The sequence below is a fragment of the Babesia bigemina genome (genome assembly GCF_000981445.1).
Source record: "Babesia bigemina genome assembly Bbig001, chromosome : IV".
Classification (NCBI taxonomy): Eukaryota; Apicomplexa; class Aconoidasida; order Piroplasmida; family Babesiidae; genus Babesia; species Babesia bigemina.
This window is the reverse complement of record NC_027219.1, coordinates 514,125-531,447: the sequence shown is the minus strand read 5'-3', so window position 1 is coordinate 531,447 and position 17,323 is coordinate 514,125. Positions and strand designations below refer to the sequence as shown.

Genomic DNA, 17,323 nt, shown 5'->3' with positions numbered 1-17,323 from the left:
CCCGCTAAAAGTTGAAATTCTAGGAGCAAAAGTGTAAAAAAATGATTTTATGAGCGAGTAGAGTGTTTTTTAATTGAGCGATGGCCGCGACGTGGCAAATTTTTGTTGCGTTGTGTTGCGTGCTCCGCTGTTTTTCCTGCGATGCAGCCGAACGTGAGTGCGTTTTCTGTGTGTGTATCTACACTTCACTACAGCTAAGAAGGGTCTGAATATTGACGTAAGCTTCGGTGGTGATGTGCCTCTGGGTCAGATTACTGGAGACGATTCCTCGGGTGTGTGCGACGTTGATGTCGATCTATGAGCTCAGGCGCGCTCCTGGAGGTGACTCGCCCCGTTCCGTACATTGAAATCCGGCCAAACGAACTGGAGAGCGTGAACCGTCTCGCCGAAATCGCTTTGGTGCGTTAGTGTCTAATTGCTGTCTGATTTCGTGTGCAGGAGACAGAGGCCATCAGCCCAGGTGAATTGTCACAATTCACGTCTCACTCGTCACAGTGGTGCACAAGGAATACTACCAGGTGCTTGAGCAGCTGGAGGAACTCAGCCCCGAGGAGATGCTCTCCGAGCTGATAGCGCAGACCAACACATTGGAGGCGTTGAAAGCTGAGCTCGGCGCCGAGGAGTCGGTTGCAGCGTGACCTGATTAACTGTATACAGGCGAATCGCGAGGTTGGAGCTCTCCGGTCGACCTGTGACACCGGAAGTGTCGTTGCCGGTCTCGTACCCGGTCTCCGTCAACCCAAGCCTGACGGCGAACTATTATTAGTGCCCATCGCAATTCCGCACATCCGCGGGTGTACACTAGCCTATCGCATCCCATGGTGACATGGATCCACAATGACCAAAAACAGAGGTTGTGAATATTACGTATCGGTTGATGGCGGCTCCCGCGCACGCGCGGGTCGGCGGCACTCAGTGAGGCATGGGCACGTGCCCGTCTACATAGAAATTCCGCGTTATCTTCGGCAGCTGTACCCGAATCCCCTGGTGGGAGGTGTCGAGCTTGATTTGGCATCCTAGCCTAGATCTGCGCGTTGTCACTTCGGCGTTCACTGCAACTCACGTGTTCGTGAGGCACGGAGCCAGGTCCAGCATGTCCAGCTCTGCATCCTCGGGTTCCGGGAGCGCGTCGTATACGTCTTCATCGAAGATCACGTGACACGTGGAGCAGGCCATACATCCGTCGCATGCTCCTGCGCATCATGACGGGCGGTCCTGTGGGCATACCCTCGAGCTGTATGTTGAATTTGTGGGCTGCTTCTAGTACAGTGGTGCCCACTGGCACCGTGACTTCCGTCTCCTTGTCGTCCTGGTTGACGAACACGAAGGTCACGCTGCGGCCCAGTGATCACGTCGCCTGGTCGTCGGCTCACCTATCTGCGTTGTTGTTTGCGATATTGGTGTGGAAGAGCCTCTTATGGCACTGAGCGCGCCTGTTTATGTTGGCCAGCGCGTGCTTCAGTGGCGGAGTCGAGTGGCAACCTCGCGTAATCAGCGCCGAGAGCAGCCGGTGTCTCATGATCGCCACTGTTGGATGTCCACGGCGTTGCGTGCCATTACCCTCGCGGCGTAAAATTCATACCCTCATGACACACCCATAGGCGTGCGTTCGAAGGTTCGGAAACGGCGAACTGCCACTCCTTCTCGCGGCCTTCCGCAGTCGCCATCTGATGGGGGACTCAGGGCGTCGAACGCCGCCCGGCGCCTTTATGAGCAGTCGCCGTTTACCATGACAGGGTGTGTGTAATCACACATCGGCAGGATAGCGGGATGCTGCACGTAGCTCGCACAGTCGGCGGCACAGTGTTCACGCGTAGGTTCGTGAACAGGGCTGTGACGTTCACGCTGGGCTTTATCACCTCGTACGCGTTCACCAACCCCGATCTGGAACGCGTTTGGGAGGTGCACCCGGCGTTCTCTCAGCGCGACTACGCCTTTTTGAGTTTTTACGAGGTCGACCCGGAGCACTCGTCTGAGTTCGAGAACAATGTAAAGTGCCTGACGCGGTACCTCCAGACGCAGGAAGGTGGGTGATTTCGTATGCGACCTAGCTGTTAACATCTGCAACTGTTGTGAAAGATGTAGGGTTCGCGTTTGGAGCGTTACCGCTCCGGTCCACGACGCCACGTCACTGTGCGCAGGTTACGGCAGCACCAAGCTTGTTCGCCTGGAGAACATGACCCACGGAGGCCAGCTGGACCGTTACCAGTACCTGGGCATCCAGACGTGGTTCAGCCCGGATCTGATGAAGAAGGCCACCAGCCAGTCGTTTTCCCAGCGCATGATTGCCAAGTTGCGCCTGCGTTCGCCATTCAACAGCGTCATGTACAAGATTGTGGTGAACGACCGCGACTTCGTGCCGAACGCGTGAAGTCGTGCTTTATCGCAGCCTATCATATCCGAGCGCGGGTGCCGAGCCCGGCGGAATGTGCGAGATTGCCGATCTCCGTCAGGTGCGCACCCGTATTCGGCGGACCGAACACAGGGCCGTTGGTAGACAGATATTCTAACAAGTCATACAGTACTGTTCGCGGTACACTAGCCGATTTTAATGAGCGAATGTGGAGTTGTGTCTGGTTGCCTGTGCTGTCGTGTCGGAGCTCCGCCCACCGTCGGCGGTACCGGTCTTCGACCGACCTTCCCGCCACAATACGCATTGAGCGATGCATATAACGGCGTCGGTGCTTATATTTTGGTTTGTCGCTCTCTGCAACCGCTGCGAGGTCGATGGCGCGCGGTCGCTGGAGTCTTCCGCGGCAGTCAGCGGCGCAGCGTCTTCCGTGAAAGCGGCGCAGCGCGCTGCCAGCCGAGACGACGATGATATAGACGAAGACGATATAGATGACGACGAGGTACGCTATACGGTCGCGAGCAACTCTGTTCCGCTCATTAAGTAATTGCGCAATTTCTGCACATCTGCCGTGCGTCGTTTCCCTTGGTGTCTTTCACCAGCCTATTTGAGTGTGTATGGTGTTGTTATAAAAGCGTCAGGGTCGCGAGGAAGCCGATGACGACGATGTGGGCCAGGAGGTAAGTCGACGCTGTTGCGTGCCGTGAAATTGCGCAGCTGGACGACGCCGAGGATCGGTACAGGGCCACTTTGTGTGTTGCATTTCTGCTCAGGTTCGAACGTAACGAGAAGACACTCGAAGACGCTGAAGGTGCGTTGCGTAGTTCGTGTGTGTGGACAGTGTGCAGACTCCGGCCTGAAGGAGGACCTCGAAGAGGTGGGAAGCGCCTGTTTTGACCGTAAAAGCTGTTAGGAAGCGAGTGAAGAGGCCTACGCTCGTGCCAAGGCGGAGTCTGGCGAGGGAAACAAGGAACCAGAGGTCGGTGGTGGCCTCTTCCGTGTTCACCTGTGCGCAGGACGCAGCCAAGGCACGCATACGCCGGCTCATGGACGATCTGGTGGCCGCGTCACTGGAATTACGCGAGATAAACCGTGAACTAGACGAACTGTAATCGCACGCATAGTGTATTGTGTATGTGATGTGTGTAGTTGGCTGCTGGGACGTGTTGTGTGCCCGTTTCGTATGGTGTGACTGAGCCTGCAAGTCATCCGTTGCAGGCTGCGTTTACAGCATATTTATATCGGTTAGGCGAAATGATGAAATCTATAAGTTCCGACGACTTCAGCCTCACCAGAAATGGCGACTACGTGGCGTGGTTCGACAACGAGATGCCGTTGTCGAAATTGCCCTTTTGGAGCACGCTTTTGGCTTCGTGCTTCGGCTGCGTTATCGGCACAATATGCTCGCTCATCGTGAACTGCGCCTTGGTTGAGGTGTCTACCTCGCCGTTCTTCACTCTGGTGTGTCTGCGTCCGTTGTGTTTCACTCCATCGCAGTACTTCGCGTTCACCTTCATCGTTATCGGTATCGTGATTCTCTGGCGTCTGAACATCTCGACGGCGGAGGTTGACGGTAAGCAGCGTCAGTTTCTCCGCTACTTCGGACTGATGGTAGGTGGTCTCCTGTGTGCTCGTGACGAGGTTCAGATCGTTGCGTCCGGATTCGTGTGCTTTTTCTTGCGCCAGAGCTGGTTTACGCATTTCCCGTTTGTGCTCAAGGTGGCGATATACACGCTGCTGGGCATTTCGATCTCCTTTGCCCTGACGTTCACCATCGTCGACCTCGTCAACTACTTCATCTCCATGTTCGAGACTTCCGTCGCACGTCCGTTGGTCGAGTCGAAATCGCAGGTTAGTAATTAGTCCATGTTTCTGCTTCGTGTGCCAATGGTTTCGCTTTTAGCTTTGCAGCGGCGCTGGCCCAGCCCAGGGCGGCGGCGTGAGGACGCTGACTGCGATGCCTTATCATGTTCTCGTGTATTGACCACATGTGTTTCGGGCCGCTAACTTGCACTCAGGTTCTGGTTATTTTGGTGATCGCCTGCACCATGGGTGCGGTGTTCGGGTTCATGTTCGGTTTCATGAAGGTTGAGGACGAAGCCGAGTATCACATCAAGCTTGCCTTGGCGAAGGAGGAATCTTACACGTGGCCCGTTGGCGCCGTCCTGGGCACCCTGGTACGTCCTGTCGTCTAGTGTCGCTCTATCATGCGTCAGGCCGGGTTTTGCAACAACTACCTGCGCCACCAAGAGTTCTGGAGGTTCAACCGTGACAACGCGTACAACGTGGAGATTTGATCTGCCAGTGGCACCCGCAAATCACATGTTGTTCGCCAACTCACGTGAGCGGTCGTAGGAATTTTGGTTGTAATGTAGCCGCCAGGTGGGACGTTGCTTCGGGCGGGAAGGAGCGGTGGCATGCTGGAGCATACCCACTTCCCGTGCAAAGGCTACGTGGTGGTGTATTAGGGCTCTAGGTACATCGTGCAGGCTCTATCTGCAGCAGAGCGCTGTATCCTGGGCTGCGACGTCGTCGCGCCGGCGCTGAAAGCTCGGTGTCTCACGTTGTCGGCCGGAGCTTCACACCGGGATGCCGCCGCTACCCGTTTCTAGCGAACTGTGCTTTAAGTTGTCTTCCACACCCAACGCGTGTTCATGTTTTGGCGCAGTTATAGCAGTTTGAGGGTTTCTGGTGTGTACGTGCGCGGCGCTTTAGGTGTTGCGTGGTGTGTTCAGTGTGCTCGCCTCAGTCCCCGTCTATTCCAGCGTCACCGGCTTCCCGGATACTTTTACACTTGCGTATAATCTTGCTCTTCACCATGATCGGCAGCGTTGTCCGCGTGTCTGCCGCAGCCTGCAGGGCCGCTATGCGCTGCCCCGGGTCGTCGGTTACGCGCTGTTTGAGAACGCCCGCTTCCCTGCACGGCAGCTGGGTTAACAGCGCCGCTTCGCGAAGGGCTTTCGGCACACAGGCATCGTCTTGCTCCGTTAACCTTGCCGACCTGGTTGGCCGAGAGATGCCCAGTTTCAAATCTTCCGCCGTTGTCGACGGTTCCGTGAAGGACTTCGACGCTGCGGAGCACTTCCGCGGCTCCTACGGCCTGATGGTCTTCTACCCGCTCGACTTCACCTTCGTGTGCCCTTCCGAGCTTCTGGGTTTTTCGGAGCGCATCTCCGAGTTCGAGGAGCGCGGCATCAAGGTGGTCGGCGTTTCAGTGGACTCCCCCTTTTCCCACCTGGCGTGGAGCCAGATGGATCTGAAGCAAGGCGGCGTTCAAGGCGTAAAGTTCCCTTTGGTTTCCGACCTGTCGCGCTCCATCTCTAAGAGCTTCGGCATGCTGCGCCCCGAGGGATTCGCTCAGAGGGCATCGGTTCTGATAGACAAAGCTGGAAAGGTGCGCCATGTCGCAGTCTTCGATTTGGGCATCGGCCGCTCGGTGGACGAGACCCTGCGCGTGTTCGACGCCATCAAGTTCTCCGACGAATCCGGCCACGTCTGCCCGGCCAACTGGAGGAAGGGTGCCGCCGCCATGGCCCCGACCGCCGAATCCACGGGCGAATACCTTGCCAAAACGTTCGAAAAGGCTTAAATGGAGCCCATTTTGTTATGAACATGCCCACCGGATAATGTCGTTTATGCATTGTAGCAATAAATTTCTTTTTTACGCGCTCCGCGGCGTAATACCGCTACACCTAAACGGGTTCGCGCATATGTGGCTGCAAGTATGAGATAGTTCGTTGGTTAGCAGTTGTTATTAGACTGTGCAATGTGTATGCCGGTTGGCATCCTTCTACGGCGTTACCGGGGTTGTACGTGATGCGCGAATCCGCTAACGCTTAGTGGCAGCATTATATTACGTATTTCAGGTTCGTTCAAGCGGCGAGACAGTGTTTTGACGGCTGCACGGCTACATTGTATGCGTTATCAAATTGTGACGTAACTACGCGAGCAACGCGTGATTGCACGGTGGAATCAACCTGTCTAAGCACATTATCGCGGCTGCGATTAAATTATAACACCGAATTCGCCGACACAGTTGCTTCTTCGCTCAAATTTGGCCGGCGTTGTTCCCACGTTAGTGGGTCGGTTCAGCACATCGCACAACTAGAACGATACCGCGCAGCAGCGTCACTCTGCCGCCATCCGATAGAGTTCAGGATAGGCATATATATCGCAGCGCCGTCAAATTGTTGAGGTGTGCTGTGTCGCGGCGCAGCAGTCATCCGAAGCCGTCAGGTGCAGGATTCCATGGAGCAGCGGCATCACACGGTTAAGTGCCCTGGCTCTGGCGTCTAAGAGCCATGCGTAGTACTCTCCTCCTGCCAGTCGACCTTCTGTGTTTCGCCGCGCGCAAGGTCGGCGGCTTGTCTTGGGGCACTAAGGCGCTATTGGTAGGTGCGTGGTTGCTTGTGTAACGTGGCCTTAGGGAGCCGTGGGCTGCGCAACCTACTACAACAAGCGTCGCAGTGCAGTGACCGTGCACGAGAACTCGTCGTTGTCGGAGGATGCCATTACGGATTACGTGTACTTCGACCTAGCGGCCGACCGCCGGTACCTTGGCCGCATCCTCATCGGCCTCTACGGACACCACCAGCCGCTTACGTGCGAGAACTTCGTGCAGATGTGCAAGGGGTACGATGTGGGCGGACGCCGCATCGGGTTCCTAAATTCCAAGGTGGACCAGGTCTTTCCCCGCAATGGCATCATTTTCGGGCAGCTGTTCCACCCCGGCGGCCCCTTGAGCTCATGCACCATCTACGGACGCACCATGCCCGAGGAGAGTTTTGAGCTGCCGTTTATGCAGGAGGGCGATGTTGCGATGCTATCCACCAGCGACCAGGTGGGGATGACATCGAGGTTCCTAATAACGCTGGTGGGCAACCCCTGCCTGGGCCGGCGGCCCGTCGTCCTGGGCACGGTCGTCAAAGGGATGAAGCTGATTCGTTCCTTGGGTAACGAGCAGCTGGACGAAGGCGTGCCCAAGCGCGATTTGCGGTAGGTTTCTTCGCAGCAGCGTCATGTGTCGCAGCATCATCGGGTGCGGGCTGTATCGAGGCCCCGAGGACGGCCCCAAAAGCTTCTTTGTCAGAGGAGCAAGCGCCTTAGCATCACCTACGTGATGTAACGCTGCTTTGTGTCTACATGCTGTCCAAACATAGACACGCTTTCTTACAATCTATTATCGCCATGTAGCTGTTACCTTCACCACGGAAGTCCCACGCAGCATCATTAACTTCGGTTAGGGGGCATGTGTCAGCGGAAGCAACGGTCAAACGTATTTAACACGGTACAACGGTGTTTATGTGGGCCGACTAGTTGGAGCGGCGATCATCCAGCTCGCGTCAGGTCTTCTGAAGCGTGCTCACTGTTGTTGCCGGTGGGCAACTGGCGTTAAGCATTCTGGTTGACGACTCCTATGATGTCCTCCTCCCTGTAGACCGTGTATTTCTCGCCGTCCAACTTTAGCTCCATCCCGCCGTACTCCGGTATGACGACGGTGTCGCCCTTCTTGAGGGTCGGCGCAATAAGCTCTCCCTTTGCGTTCAGCCTTCCTGCGCCCACAGCCAGCACCTGGCAACAATATTCCGCCGTACACTGGAACTAACGGTGGCGAGCTTCGACGAGAGGTTAGAAGACTCCGGCAGCAGCAGACCTGACTTGGTCTTGGCATCCGGCTTGATCTTCGAGACCAGCACGCGGTCGAACAGCGGCACGAACCTCTTGGCAATCGACTGCACCGTATTCTCCGCAATTAGATTCCACCTACCATTTTGGGCGGCGGCTTCTGGAATAACGTAGAATGTGTAGTCGCAGCTCCGGGTGGGGAGCCAGGTGCCGTTTTGCCTTCGGCACTCCGCACATCGGCGTGGATCGCTGTTGTTGCGTTATAAATGGCTTTGCGGTGTCATTGGCGTTGCGTACTGGCATCGTATAAGGGCACGGAGGCGTGTCTAGTTCGCCCGTGTGCCGCCGTTTACGGCGCCCCGTGGTAAGCGGTCATGCGGCTGCTGCCATGGTTTCTGAACCCCTGGCACGTCCGCGGCGACGTTTCCGGGTTCGCTCTACCTCGGCAGCGGGGCGCTTTGCTTGAGAAGCTCAGCATCGCGCTATGTCGCAAGATTCCTGGCCTTGCGGGCCTGCTGGGCGTCCGATTAGGCTCCTGGCCGAACGAGGTCCCCGGCGCCCCAATTGAAATAACCAGAGTGGATGAGGACCGCTCGAGTTTGACCTTCCTGGGACACCGAACGGTGTACATCCAGACCGGCGGCGCCGCGTTTCTGACCGACCCCTTGTTTTCCCGCCGACTCTACTTTCCTCTTTTCGGCTTGCGGCGCGTGACGAATCGGGTGATCAAGTTCTGGAAGTGCCCTATGCCGGACTTCGTGCTGCTGTCGAACAATGCGTACGGCTGCGTCGACTCGTTCAGCATGCGGCGGCTGGGCGACGCCGGCGCCGCCCTGGTGTTGGGTGGCATGAACGTTTCACGCTACGTCATGTTCTTCTTTCGCGGTTACACGTACCCGTTGCGCTGGTACGAGACTGTGAATTTCGGCAGCGTCGAAGTCACGTTCCTTCCCTCGTGTTCCAACAGCGGCCGGCGGTGGTACAACCGGGACCTTCTGCTCTGGGGCTCATTCTTCATCCGTTCCGCCACTAAATCGGTCTATTACGCAGGGCGAACCGCCTACGGGAGCCACTTTCGGGAGATTCGCGAGTTCCTATGTCGCCAGGGCCACTCCATCGACGTGGCTATTTTGCCGTTGGGCCCCGTCTTCCGCCGGAGCCCGGAGCTGACACCTGAGCAGGCTGTCACCGCCCACATGGAGCTTGGTGCGCGTAAAACGCTGGTGGTGGCGCATGACACCTTTCCACTCGGGGTTGAAGGTTACGGCGAGCTTGTGGAACGTCTCTACCGCCGCATCAGTGAGGTGGACCCGTCTCTGCGGGAAAAGTTTATCGTTCTACGGGAGGGCGAGGCTGCGGACATCACCGACCTCGAAGGCACATGTACAGACGATCGCAATGGAGCGGCCAACGCGCCAGGGGAGGTCGGGTCGCAACAGGAGACCTGAGCACTCGCTACGGTGCTGCGGCGTAGCAACAGTACTACCGCCGCTATTGAGTTATTGCCGTGCAACCGGCCAAAACGCGATGCAGTGCGCATCCGCTTTCGAAACGCAATGTTAACGTTAAAAACATCTGTATAACTGTGCTTCTGCTGCGTTCACTGGTGCTTAACGCGGAGGTGTAACACTGCCGATGCCCAAGTGCCGTTGTGTAGATGTCCGCTGAAATGGGATGTTACTGCATAGAAGACACCTTTATGGCGTTCAAACAGATTATTGCCCGCAGTCTACACGCGTCATCAAGTGGTAAGCCCGCGGTTAACATTTGTTGAGTGTGCTCCCGCGTGAGGCTGTCTAGACCCCGGCTGTCGTGCGTTCCACTGGCGCCCAACCGCCCACCGTCTGCACATAACAAACAGCTGGTTATAAAAGGATGTCGACGGAGTTGCCGAAGATCTTGCGTGGCATCGCCGGCGCCGGCTCGGCGCTGTTGCTGGCCGGCGGGGGTGCGGCCGCCGCCTACAACAGCCTCTACAACGGTTAGTTCATGTGATTATCTCGACATTCGGTTTCAGTGGAGGCTGGACACCGTGCTCTGGTCTACAACCGCCTTACGGGCGTTGGCGAGGCGATGGTCGGCGAGGGCACTCACTTCCTCATCCCCTGGCTGGAACGGCCCATCATATACGATGTGCGCACCCGCCCGCGCACGTTGACATCGCTGACAGGAAGCCGTGATCTGCAGATGGTAAACATCACGTGCCGTGTGCTTTCCCGGCCGGACGAGCGCCGATTACGTGACGTGTACCGGTCATTGGGCCGCGACTACGACGAAAAGGTGCTTCCGTCGATCATCAACGAGGTGCTAAAGAGCGTGGTTGCGCAGTACAACGCCTCTCAGCTCATCACTCAGAGGGAGGTGGTACGTTTTTGCGTCCTGGTTCTCTACACTTTGCCCCAGGTCAGCAAGTCGGTGCGCGACCAGCTGGTTCAGCGTGCGCGCGATTTCAACATCCTGCTGGACGACGTGTCACTAACCCACGTCAGCTTCAGCCCTGAATACGAGAAGGCTGTGGAGGCCAAGCAGGTGGCGCAGCAGCAGGCTGAGCGAAGCAAGTATGTGGTGCTGAAGGCCAAGGAGGAGAAGAAGTCGACCATCATCAAGGCCCAGGGTGAATCTGAAGCGGCCAAGCTGGTACGTTGCAGGAATCTGTGCTTTAACTTGTGTCAGATCGGCAGCGCGATTAAGGACAACCCTGCTTTCATAACGCTGCGGCGCATCGAGACTGCCAAGGAAATCGCAGACATTTTGTCTAAATCGCAAAACAGAGTTATGTTAAACTCAGACTCACTCCTGGTGTCTCCGGGGAAGTGATTGGCAGTCGTTTAGCGAAATGCGAACATATTTTCTAACCTGGTTTACTTCAGGACAGAGCTTTATTTAACGCTGCCATTCGTAGGAATCAAGCATGTGCCAACTATTGTGTAGTGAGTCGCATTCGATGGGTGTAAGTGCAGCCTACTTTGGAACGTTCGAAGAACGTATAGTGGTGTGCGTTAGTAGTTTCACTGCCGTTCGCCGCTGTGCGGCGATGAACTGCATGCTACATGCCGTGTGTTTGCGCTGCCAGGAGGCTCACCAGAGCTCGCTGTTGTCTTGAAGTGGATTCATTTTGGTCATCGGAGTTCGTTGGTGCCTCACCACATACGCATGAGTCGCAACTTGCATTATAGGACGTATGAACGTACGAAGTTATACGGCAAGCGTGTAACCGTTTTGCGCAAGCTGAGTCAGTGCTGGGAGATGCTCTAATTATAGTGTTGCAACCTCATTTTTCGATGGAAAAGGGCGTCATGCCACAGAAATTAACTGCTTTTGCGTCTGTGGATATCTCTTCCAAGCACGACTAATGCATGAATGGACATCATGAACCAGTGTCCACTCAACCAACGCTATTGCCGTACTACACTCTGGATTTACCACGCAACGCTTCGTTACGCAGCCAATGACGACTACGCATCACTGCCACTTTGATCGGAGCGGTTTTTGAGGCGCATCAAAAACGACGCGAAGTATTCGTCCCAGAGTGGATCCTCATCCTCTTCAGGTTTCTCAGGTTTGAAGTAAGAATCGGACGATGAGTCGAAGTCGTGGTGTTCCGTGCGTGAATCGCAAGCACCTGAAATGTTATCACACCCCCTGTCATCGTTGGAGGATCCGGCCATTTCCCCTGAAGCATCTGAAGCTTCCAACGAGCGATCTGTCTCGGGCTTCCATGCACCCAGCGAGCCTGCGATACACGGTGACGCACCTGCCTCATCTTCCCGAAGCCAAGGCGCTTCATCCGACTCATGCTCAATTAAATCAACAAATGCGGGTTCGTCGTAGCCGATGGTGTCACCAACGCCCCTTAGACTGGCGGGGGTGGTGACGCCGCTCTCAACCTGGAAACCGTTTACTGTGTTTTCCATATCGAAGTTTTGCAACGTTTCAGAGCACTTTGTATAAAGAGACTGATAAAGCAGCATCCAGAAGTCCATCATATCTTCCTGTGCTTTGACAGGCGCAGATCGAAAACAGGAGATGGCGTCGATCACGTCTGGACGGTTTAGATGATAAAGTGGCGACAGCTCCACCACCGTATCGGTGATACCTGTAAGAGATCCAGCAACCTCTGCGCACAGTTCATTAGGCTTTAACTCAAAGAACGATGACCCATTTGCTTCTGCCAATTTCCGTTCGTAAAATTCGACAATCATACCCAGGTACGGCTTAAACGGATGTAGACCTTGATAATGCGTGAAAACATCTCTTAGAAATTGCGTAGTTTTTTTTAAATGCTCGTACTTTAGCGCAAACATGTAATGCTTGGTTGGTTCTTTTTCGAATTGTATCTCGCTGTATAGCGTTCGCTGCCCATTTACGTATATCCGTAGGTCATCATTCAAAGTGTGTCTAAAGCGCTTCACATTGATCTGAGCTGTTGTTCCATTGCCAAAGGTGAGGACCAACACGACCAGGACGATCCTTTTCCAACCCGTAATCAACGTTGACTTTGCCATCCTACTCGCGTGTCGTTAATGTGTAAAGTGTTACTAATATTCCTAAAGATTCAACAGCACACAGATTTGTGTTAACGTAATAGGTAATCCATGCTTCGAAGTTCGTTCATCCAACCCAACCTTCATAAAGTCAGGTGCATCATTAGACACGTGAGCAGAAATTTTATTTCATCCAACCGAAATACATGGAAGCAGTAATCAACAGGCTCAACTATTAGGCGGTAAATGTTGTCATAAATTCCCTGTTTGTTATTGCTTCGTATCTGCTCGGAGGGCACTTGTGGCGTGGGCCTACTTCTGTTTAATATGTGTAAAAAAAATTATCGCGTCACACGGGTGCAATCACACGGATAGATGTGTGGTAACTTGATAGTTCATTTTAAAGAATATGCAACTAATTACGTTTTAGGTGCCAATGTACCGGAGTGGTCAATCAATTCGTGGAAATGCCCGTTTAACTCCCATATTTTTAGATCTGATAAGGGAGAACAGATGTAAAACAAACCATGTAGATTATTTTGGGTGTGGAGTCACATGGTTTCGTTTCACAGCATTCACAATCTTACTTCGAACAATGTGCACATCTCATAGATGAGGTAGATTAAAGGCTATAGTTTTGAGCCGACAGTTATGCGATATAGGCACGGCATTACATCTGTGCATCCACTATCACAACAGGCACAGCTCTGAAATTTTACCGCTTCCACCATTAGGCTGGCAATTTAGCTGTATCGCAGCTTACGTTGACATGGCTTTTCCAATAAAATCGGTATTAAACGGCACTTTTATGCATATATGAGTTTCTATAATGCCGTTAAGCGGTCATAATACTCCGCTGTTGTATATGAGTGGTGTTATGATCTCCACTCGCCTTCTAGATGGAAGCGCTTTCTGTTTCCTGGAATCACAGCGCCCCAATCACACCAAGTGCCAATATGATTCCAAAAGAGTTAATACCAACTTTGGCAACTCCTGAAGTTAGTTCGTGGTGATTTCTAAAGCGTGTGCTTTTCACAGCACCACCGCTGCCTTCTTGTTTAACCGATTCACGTGACGCCTCATCCAATGTTGGTATACGTGTTTTGATTGATTGGAGTGCTGGTTGTTCTTGTGGTTTAGCTGGTTGTTCTTGTGATTTTCGTGGTTGAGATAGTGCTGGTTGTTCTTGTGGTTTAGCTGGTTGTTCTTGTGGTTTAGCTGGTTGTTCTTGTGATTTTCGTGGTTGAGATAGTGCTGGTTGTTCTTGTGGTTTTCGTGGTTGAGATAGTGCTGGTTGTTCTTGTGGTTTAGCTGGTTGTTCTTGTGGTTTAGCTGTTTGTTCTTGTGGTTTAGCTGGTTGAGATAGTGCTGGTTGTTCTTGTGGTTTTCGTGGTTGAGATAGTGCTGGTTGTTCTTGTGGTTTAGCTGGTTGAGATAGTGCTGGTTGTTCTTGTGGTTTAGCTGGTTGTTCTTGTGGTTTAGCTGGTTGAGATAGTGCTGGTTGTTCTTGTGGTTTAGCTGGTTGTTCTTGTGGTTTAGCTGGTTGTTCTTGTGGTTTAGCTGGTTGTTCTTGTGGTTTAGCTGGTTGAGATAGTGCTGGTTGTTCTTGTGGTTTAGCTGGTTGTTCTTGTGGTTTAGCTGGTTGTTCTTGTGGTTTAGCTGGTTGAGATAGTGCTGGTTGTTCTTGTGGTTTAGCTGGTTGAGATAGTGCTGGTTGTTCTTGTGGTTTTCGTGGTTGAGATAGTGCTGGTTGTTCTTGTGGTTTAGCTGGTTGAGATAGTGCTGGTTGTTCTTGTGGTTTAGCTGGTTGTTCTTGTGGTTTAGCTGGTTGAGATAGTGCTGGTTGTTCTTGTGGTTTAGCTGGTTGAGATAGTGCTGGTTGTTCTTGTGGTTTAGCTGGTTGAGATAGTGCTGGTTGTTCTTGTGGTTTAGCTGGTTGTTCTTGTGGTTTAGCTGGTTGTTCTTGTGGTTTAGCTGGTTGAGATAGTGCTGGTGATTTAGCTGGTTGAGATAGTGCTGGTTGTTCTTGTGGTTTAGCTGGTTGAGATAGTGCTGGTTGTTCTTGTGGTTTAGCTGGTTGTTCTTGTGGTTTAGCTGTTTGTTCTTGTGGTTTAGCTGGTTGAGATAGTGCTGGTTGTTCTTGTGGTTTAGCTGGTTGTTCTTGTGGTTTTCGTGGTTGAGATAGTGCTGGTTGTTCTTGTGGTTTTCGTGGTTGAGATAGTGCTGGTTGTTCTTGTGGTTTAGCTGGTTGAGATAGTGCTGGTTGTTCTTGTGGTTTAGCTGGTTGTTCTTGTGGTTTAGCTGTTTGTTCTTGTGGTTTAGCTGGTTGAGATAGTGCTGGTTGTTCTTGTGGTTTAGCTGTTTGTTCTTGTGGTTTAGCTGGTTGAGATAGTGCTGGTTGTTCTTGTGGTTTTCGTGGTTGAGATAGTGCTGGTTGTTCTTGTGGTTTTCGTGGTTGAGATAGTGCTGGTTGTTCTTGTGTTTTTCGTGGTAGAGGAAGTGGTGGTTGTTGTCGTGATTTTCGTGGTAGAGGTAGTGGTGGTGGATTCAAGTTACGTTTTTTACGCTTTATGTCGTCTACCAACTGCAGCAGCTTATTCAGTATCTGAGATACTTCCCGCTGTAAATCGTCTAGCACTATGGTCTCTTTGAGAACTAATAGTTCATTTATTTTCGATTCTACTCTCTTATACCGTTTTAAATACGGAATTGCTTTATGCGAATTCACATCTAACGCATTCAGTTGGTTAATGATAGTGTCCATCCGTTTGAACAAACGCGTTTCTGCACCGAACTTTTTCAGGCATTGAGACACGAATTTTACAAAATCCTGTGCTTTGACTTCAAATTTATGGAAATATGATAATATGTTATTAACGGCGTCAACCGACCCTTTATCTTCCATCAATGGATCACGTAATATAACATCTATTTTATTCAAGTCAGCCCGAATTATATTCAATGTATCTGATAAATATTGCGGATCGGTGCGTTTTCGATCCAGTGCACTGCCGTAGTAAAACGGAGGTTTAGCATTCGGTGCATCATTAACCTTGCCTTCCATAATCCCCCCTTCCTTAGCAGAAGGTTCTGGAACCTTGTGTGTATTAACAAGCTGTTGTATGTCCAAAAGCCTGGAAACATATTCATACATGTCGTTTTGGTGAATGTCGGATAATAAGCGGTATTTACATTCGAAACTTTGATCTAGGAGTTTCATAGCTTTATTAAGTTCGTTTGACCGCATAATTGTTGGTGAGCCACTTTTTAATTCGATAATTATTTGTCGAGCTTCACGCAACATTCTTCCTCGTTCGGCATAGTCCTTTGTAGCATTTATTATACCCTCTAAGCCATTCGAAAACTCATTGCACAGATGCTGCAGTGCTTCTTTCTTTTCTGGTGGATCTTCAGACTTGGGTACTGCCTCCGCGATTTTTTTCAGAGGACTTTGAAGTTGCGCTGCACGATGATATAAGACTTCTATATCTTTAAATTTATTAATCTCATTCGCTTTACCAGCGTAAAGGGAGATGGGTCTGGGACGATACGGTCCACAATTAAAAGTGTTTCCATCACCAGGATCCCCGGCTGCGAAAACACTAAAGCCGACCATGTAGAGACAGAGAGCGTAGGCGCCGATTCGACGCCCACAGCTACTAAAGTTTGACATTATTAGAGAATTGAACCACTTATGTCGAGCACAGCATTGCAACCATGCAGCAGCTTAACCTAAATTTTAAATCATGCCATATAGAAGAATCAAAGTGTCGACCAAGAGGCCTCCAAAGAGTATATAAGAATAATCTACTGCGTTTAAGTCACGTTGACATATGAACGTATTTTCAGACACGTAAATATGCATTGACACGTAATGTATTGTGAATGGAGTATTTCAATGACTCAAATGATGTATGGTGTGTCAATGTGTCATGAGACCTCTACAAGTGGAATTTTCGTCGCAGATCACCGGTGATAATCTTAGTGACTTGTTGATTTTGCGCTGTTGCCTGTAGACAGACATTATGCATCCACAAAGGTTGTATGCAGCTATATAAAAGCCTAACTTTCATTTTGAAATCGGAACGATAATTTGAATAATGATGCATAACTTGATATCGAGCAAATAAATGGTACCATACGTTTAACTGCCCTGGTTATGGTCAGAAGTGTATTACCTTGAGACTCGATCGTAAACACCGCTGATTCTACACATCGTAGACATGCTCAGGTAACCACCGTTATCATTTTTTGGAATCTTTCCTTTTCGACTCGAGTATGCTGCTGTTCTGCATTTGTCTTTGTACGGTTTTATTTATTAATTTTAATATTTTTCAAGTTGTATATTATGGTATGTGGTTACGTTCGGCGAGTGCGTTTTCTCACGATACGAACTTAATGCCTACACGTTGTTGGGAAGTGTTGGACTATATGTTTTGTGTAGTTGCTGGTGGTGTTGCATCTGACAGAGAAAGCGCTTTACGCTGCGCAGTAACCACACGATTTGTAGTAGCCTCAACGCAACAACAGCCACCTAAGCAGCAGCTACGTACTATGGACATAATAATATCATGCAGATTCAGGAAATTGTTTACAATCAAGGATATCGTTCCCAGGTAAAACAATCTACGCGTGTAAGGACCGTGCACCCAATATGCTACACGCATCCCTGCAACTGCTATGCCACTGAGCCACGCCAAGGCGATGCGTATCAGCTTAACAACTAACAAGGTATAAGCCGGTGGACACCGCGATATACCAAATACTGATATCCAGACTAATTGTGCCTGGTACACGATGATGCACGCATCTGCCGCTGCAACAAGAGCAGGTAAAATGGCGTCATGAACGATATCAAATGGAA

General features: G+C 51.6%; 12 protein-coding genes across 12 annotated transcripts; 8 read left to right on the top strand and 4 right to left on the bottom strand.

Annotated features, from left to right (window-relative positions):
- Positions 1-80: 80 nt before the first annotated feature.
- Positions 81-638, top strand: BBBOND_0402410 (hypothetical protein, conserved; the record flags this gene model as incomplete). The annotated part of the gene is made up of 5 exons (XM_012914485.1): positions 81-153; positions 195-272; positions 308-399; positions 439-460; positions 496-638. 5 exons carry the CDS (start codon positions 81-83, stop codon positions 636-638), a joined length of 408 nt encoding a protein of 135 aa, XP_012769939.1.
- Positions 639-912: 274 nt separating this feature from the next.
- Positions 913-1,519, bottom strand: BBBOND_0402400 (adrenodoxin-type ferredoxin, putative; the record flags this gene model as incomplete). Its single annotated transcript, XM_012914484.1, is given in 4 exon segments — positions 913-1,027; positions 1,064-1,139; positions 1,156-1,334; positions 1,374-1,519. 4 exon segments carry the CDS (start codon positions 1,517-1,519, stop codon positions 913-915), a joined length of 516 nt encoding a protein of 171 aa, XP_012769938.1.
- A 251-nt stretch (positions 1,520-1,770) lies between these two features.
- BBBOND_0402390 (hypothetical protein, conserved) lies at positions 1,771-2,371 on the top strand (the record flags this gene model as incomplete). The annotated part of the gene is made up of 2 exons (XM_012914483.1): positions 1,771-2,026; positions 2,142-2,371. 2 exons carry the CDS (start codon positions 1,771-1,773, stop codon positions 2,369-2,371), a joined length of 486 nt encoding a protein of 161 aa, XP_012769937.1.
- Positions 2,372-2,663: 292 nt separating this feature from the next.
- On the top strand, positions 2,664-3,462 carry BBBOND_0402380 (hypothetical protein; the record flags this gene model as incomplete). The annotated part of the gene is made up of 6 exons (XM_012914482.1): positions 2,664-2,852; positions 2,992-3,030; positions 3,068-3,161; positions 3,199-3,227; positions 3,264-3,329; positions 3,367-3,462. The coding sequence occupies 6 exons, from the start codon at positions 2,664-2,666 to the stop codon at positions 3,460-3,462; spliced, it is 513 nt and encodes a 170-aa protein (XP_012769936.1).
- Positions 3,463-3,604: 142 nt separating this feature from the next.
- Positions 3,605-4,647, top strand: BBBOND_0402370 (membrane protein, putative; the record flags this gene model as incomplete). Its single annotated transcript, XM_012914481.1, has 5 exons — positions 3,605-3,811; positions 3,848-3,961; positions 4,037-4,201; positions 4,369-4,527; positions 4,567-4,647. The coding sequence occupies 5 exons, from the start codon at positions 3,605-3,607 to the stop codon at positions 4,645-4,647; spliced, it is 726 nt and encodes a 241-aa protein (XP_012769935.1).
- A 719-nt stretch (positions 4,648-5,366) lies between these two features.
- BBBOND_0402360 (antioxidant, AhpC/TSA family, putative) lies at positions 5,367-5,939 on the top strand (the record flags this gene model as incomplete). The annotated part of the gene is made up of 1 exon (XM_012914480.1): positions 5,367-5,939. One exon carries the CDS (start codon positions 5,367-5,369, stop codon positions 5,937-5,939), a length of 573 nt encoding a protein of 190 aa, XP_012769934.1.
- Positions 5,940-6,651: 712 nt separating this feature from the next.
- Positions 6,652-7,470, top strand: BBBOND_0402350 (peptidyl-prolyl cis-trans isomerase, cyclophilin-type, putative; the record flags this gene model as incomplete). Its single annotated transcript, XM_012914479.1, has 3 exons — positions 6,652-6,741; positions 6,777-7,345; positions 7,380-7,470. 3 exons carry the CDS (start codon positions 6,652-6,654, stop codon positions 7,468-7,470), a joined length of 750 nt encoding a protein of 249 aa, XP_012769933.1.
- Positions 7,471-7,741: 271 nt separating this feature from the next.
- Positions 7,742-8,120, bottom strand: BBBOND_0402345 (hypothetical protein, conserved; the record flags this gene model as incomplete). Its single annotated transcript, XM_012914478.1, has 3 exons — positions 7,742-7,921; positions 7,957-8,094; positions 8,118-8,120. The coding sequence occupies 3 exons, from the start codon at positions 8,118-8,120 to the stop codon at positions 7,742-7,744; spliced, it is 321 nt and encodes a 106-aa protein (XP_012769932.1).
- A 229-nt stretch (positions 8,121-8,349) lies between these two features.
- BBBOND_0402340 (-N-acyl-phosphatidylethanolamine-hydrolyzing phospholipase D) lies at positions 8,350-9,423 on the top strand (the record flags this gene model as incomplete). The annotated part of the gene is made up of 1 exon (XM_012914477.1): positions 8,350-9,423. One exon carries the CDS (start codon positions 8,350-8,352, stop codon positions 9,421-9,423), a length of 1,074 nt encoding a protein of 357 aa, XP_012769931.1.
- Positions 9,424-9,850: 427 nt separating this feature from the next.
- BBBOND_0402330 (prohibitin, putative) lies at positions 9,851-10,792 on the top strand (the record flags this gene model as incomplete). Its single annotated transcript, XM_012914476.1, has 3 exons — positions 9,851-9,956; positions 9,993-10,339; positions 10,379-10,792. 3 exons carry the CDS (start codon positions 9,851-9,853, stop codon positions 10,790-10,792), a joined length of 867 nt encoding a protein of 288 aa, XP_012769930.1.
- Positions 10,793-11,430: 638 nt separating this feature from the next.
- On the bottom strand, positions 11,431-12,480 carry BBBOND_0402320 (hypothetical protein; the record flags this gene model as incomplete). The annotated part of the gene is made up of 1 exon (XM_012914475.1): positions 11,431-12,480. One exon carries the CDS (start codon positions 12,478-12,480, stop codon positions 11,431-11,433), a length of 1,050 nt encoding a protein of 349 aa, XP_012769929.1.
- Positions 12,481-13,491: 1,011 nt separating this feature from the next.
- BBBOND_0402310 (hypothetical protein) lies at positions 13,492-16,075 on the bottom strand (the record flags this gene model as incomplete). Its single annotated transcript, XM_012914474.1, has 2 exons — positions 13,492-14,925; positions 15,041-16,075. 2 exons carry the CDS (start codon positions 16,073-16,075, stop codon positions 13,492-13,494), a joined length of 2,469 nt encoding a protein of 822 aa, XP_012769928.1.
- Between the last annotated feature and the right edge of the window lie 1,248 nt (positions 16,076-17,323).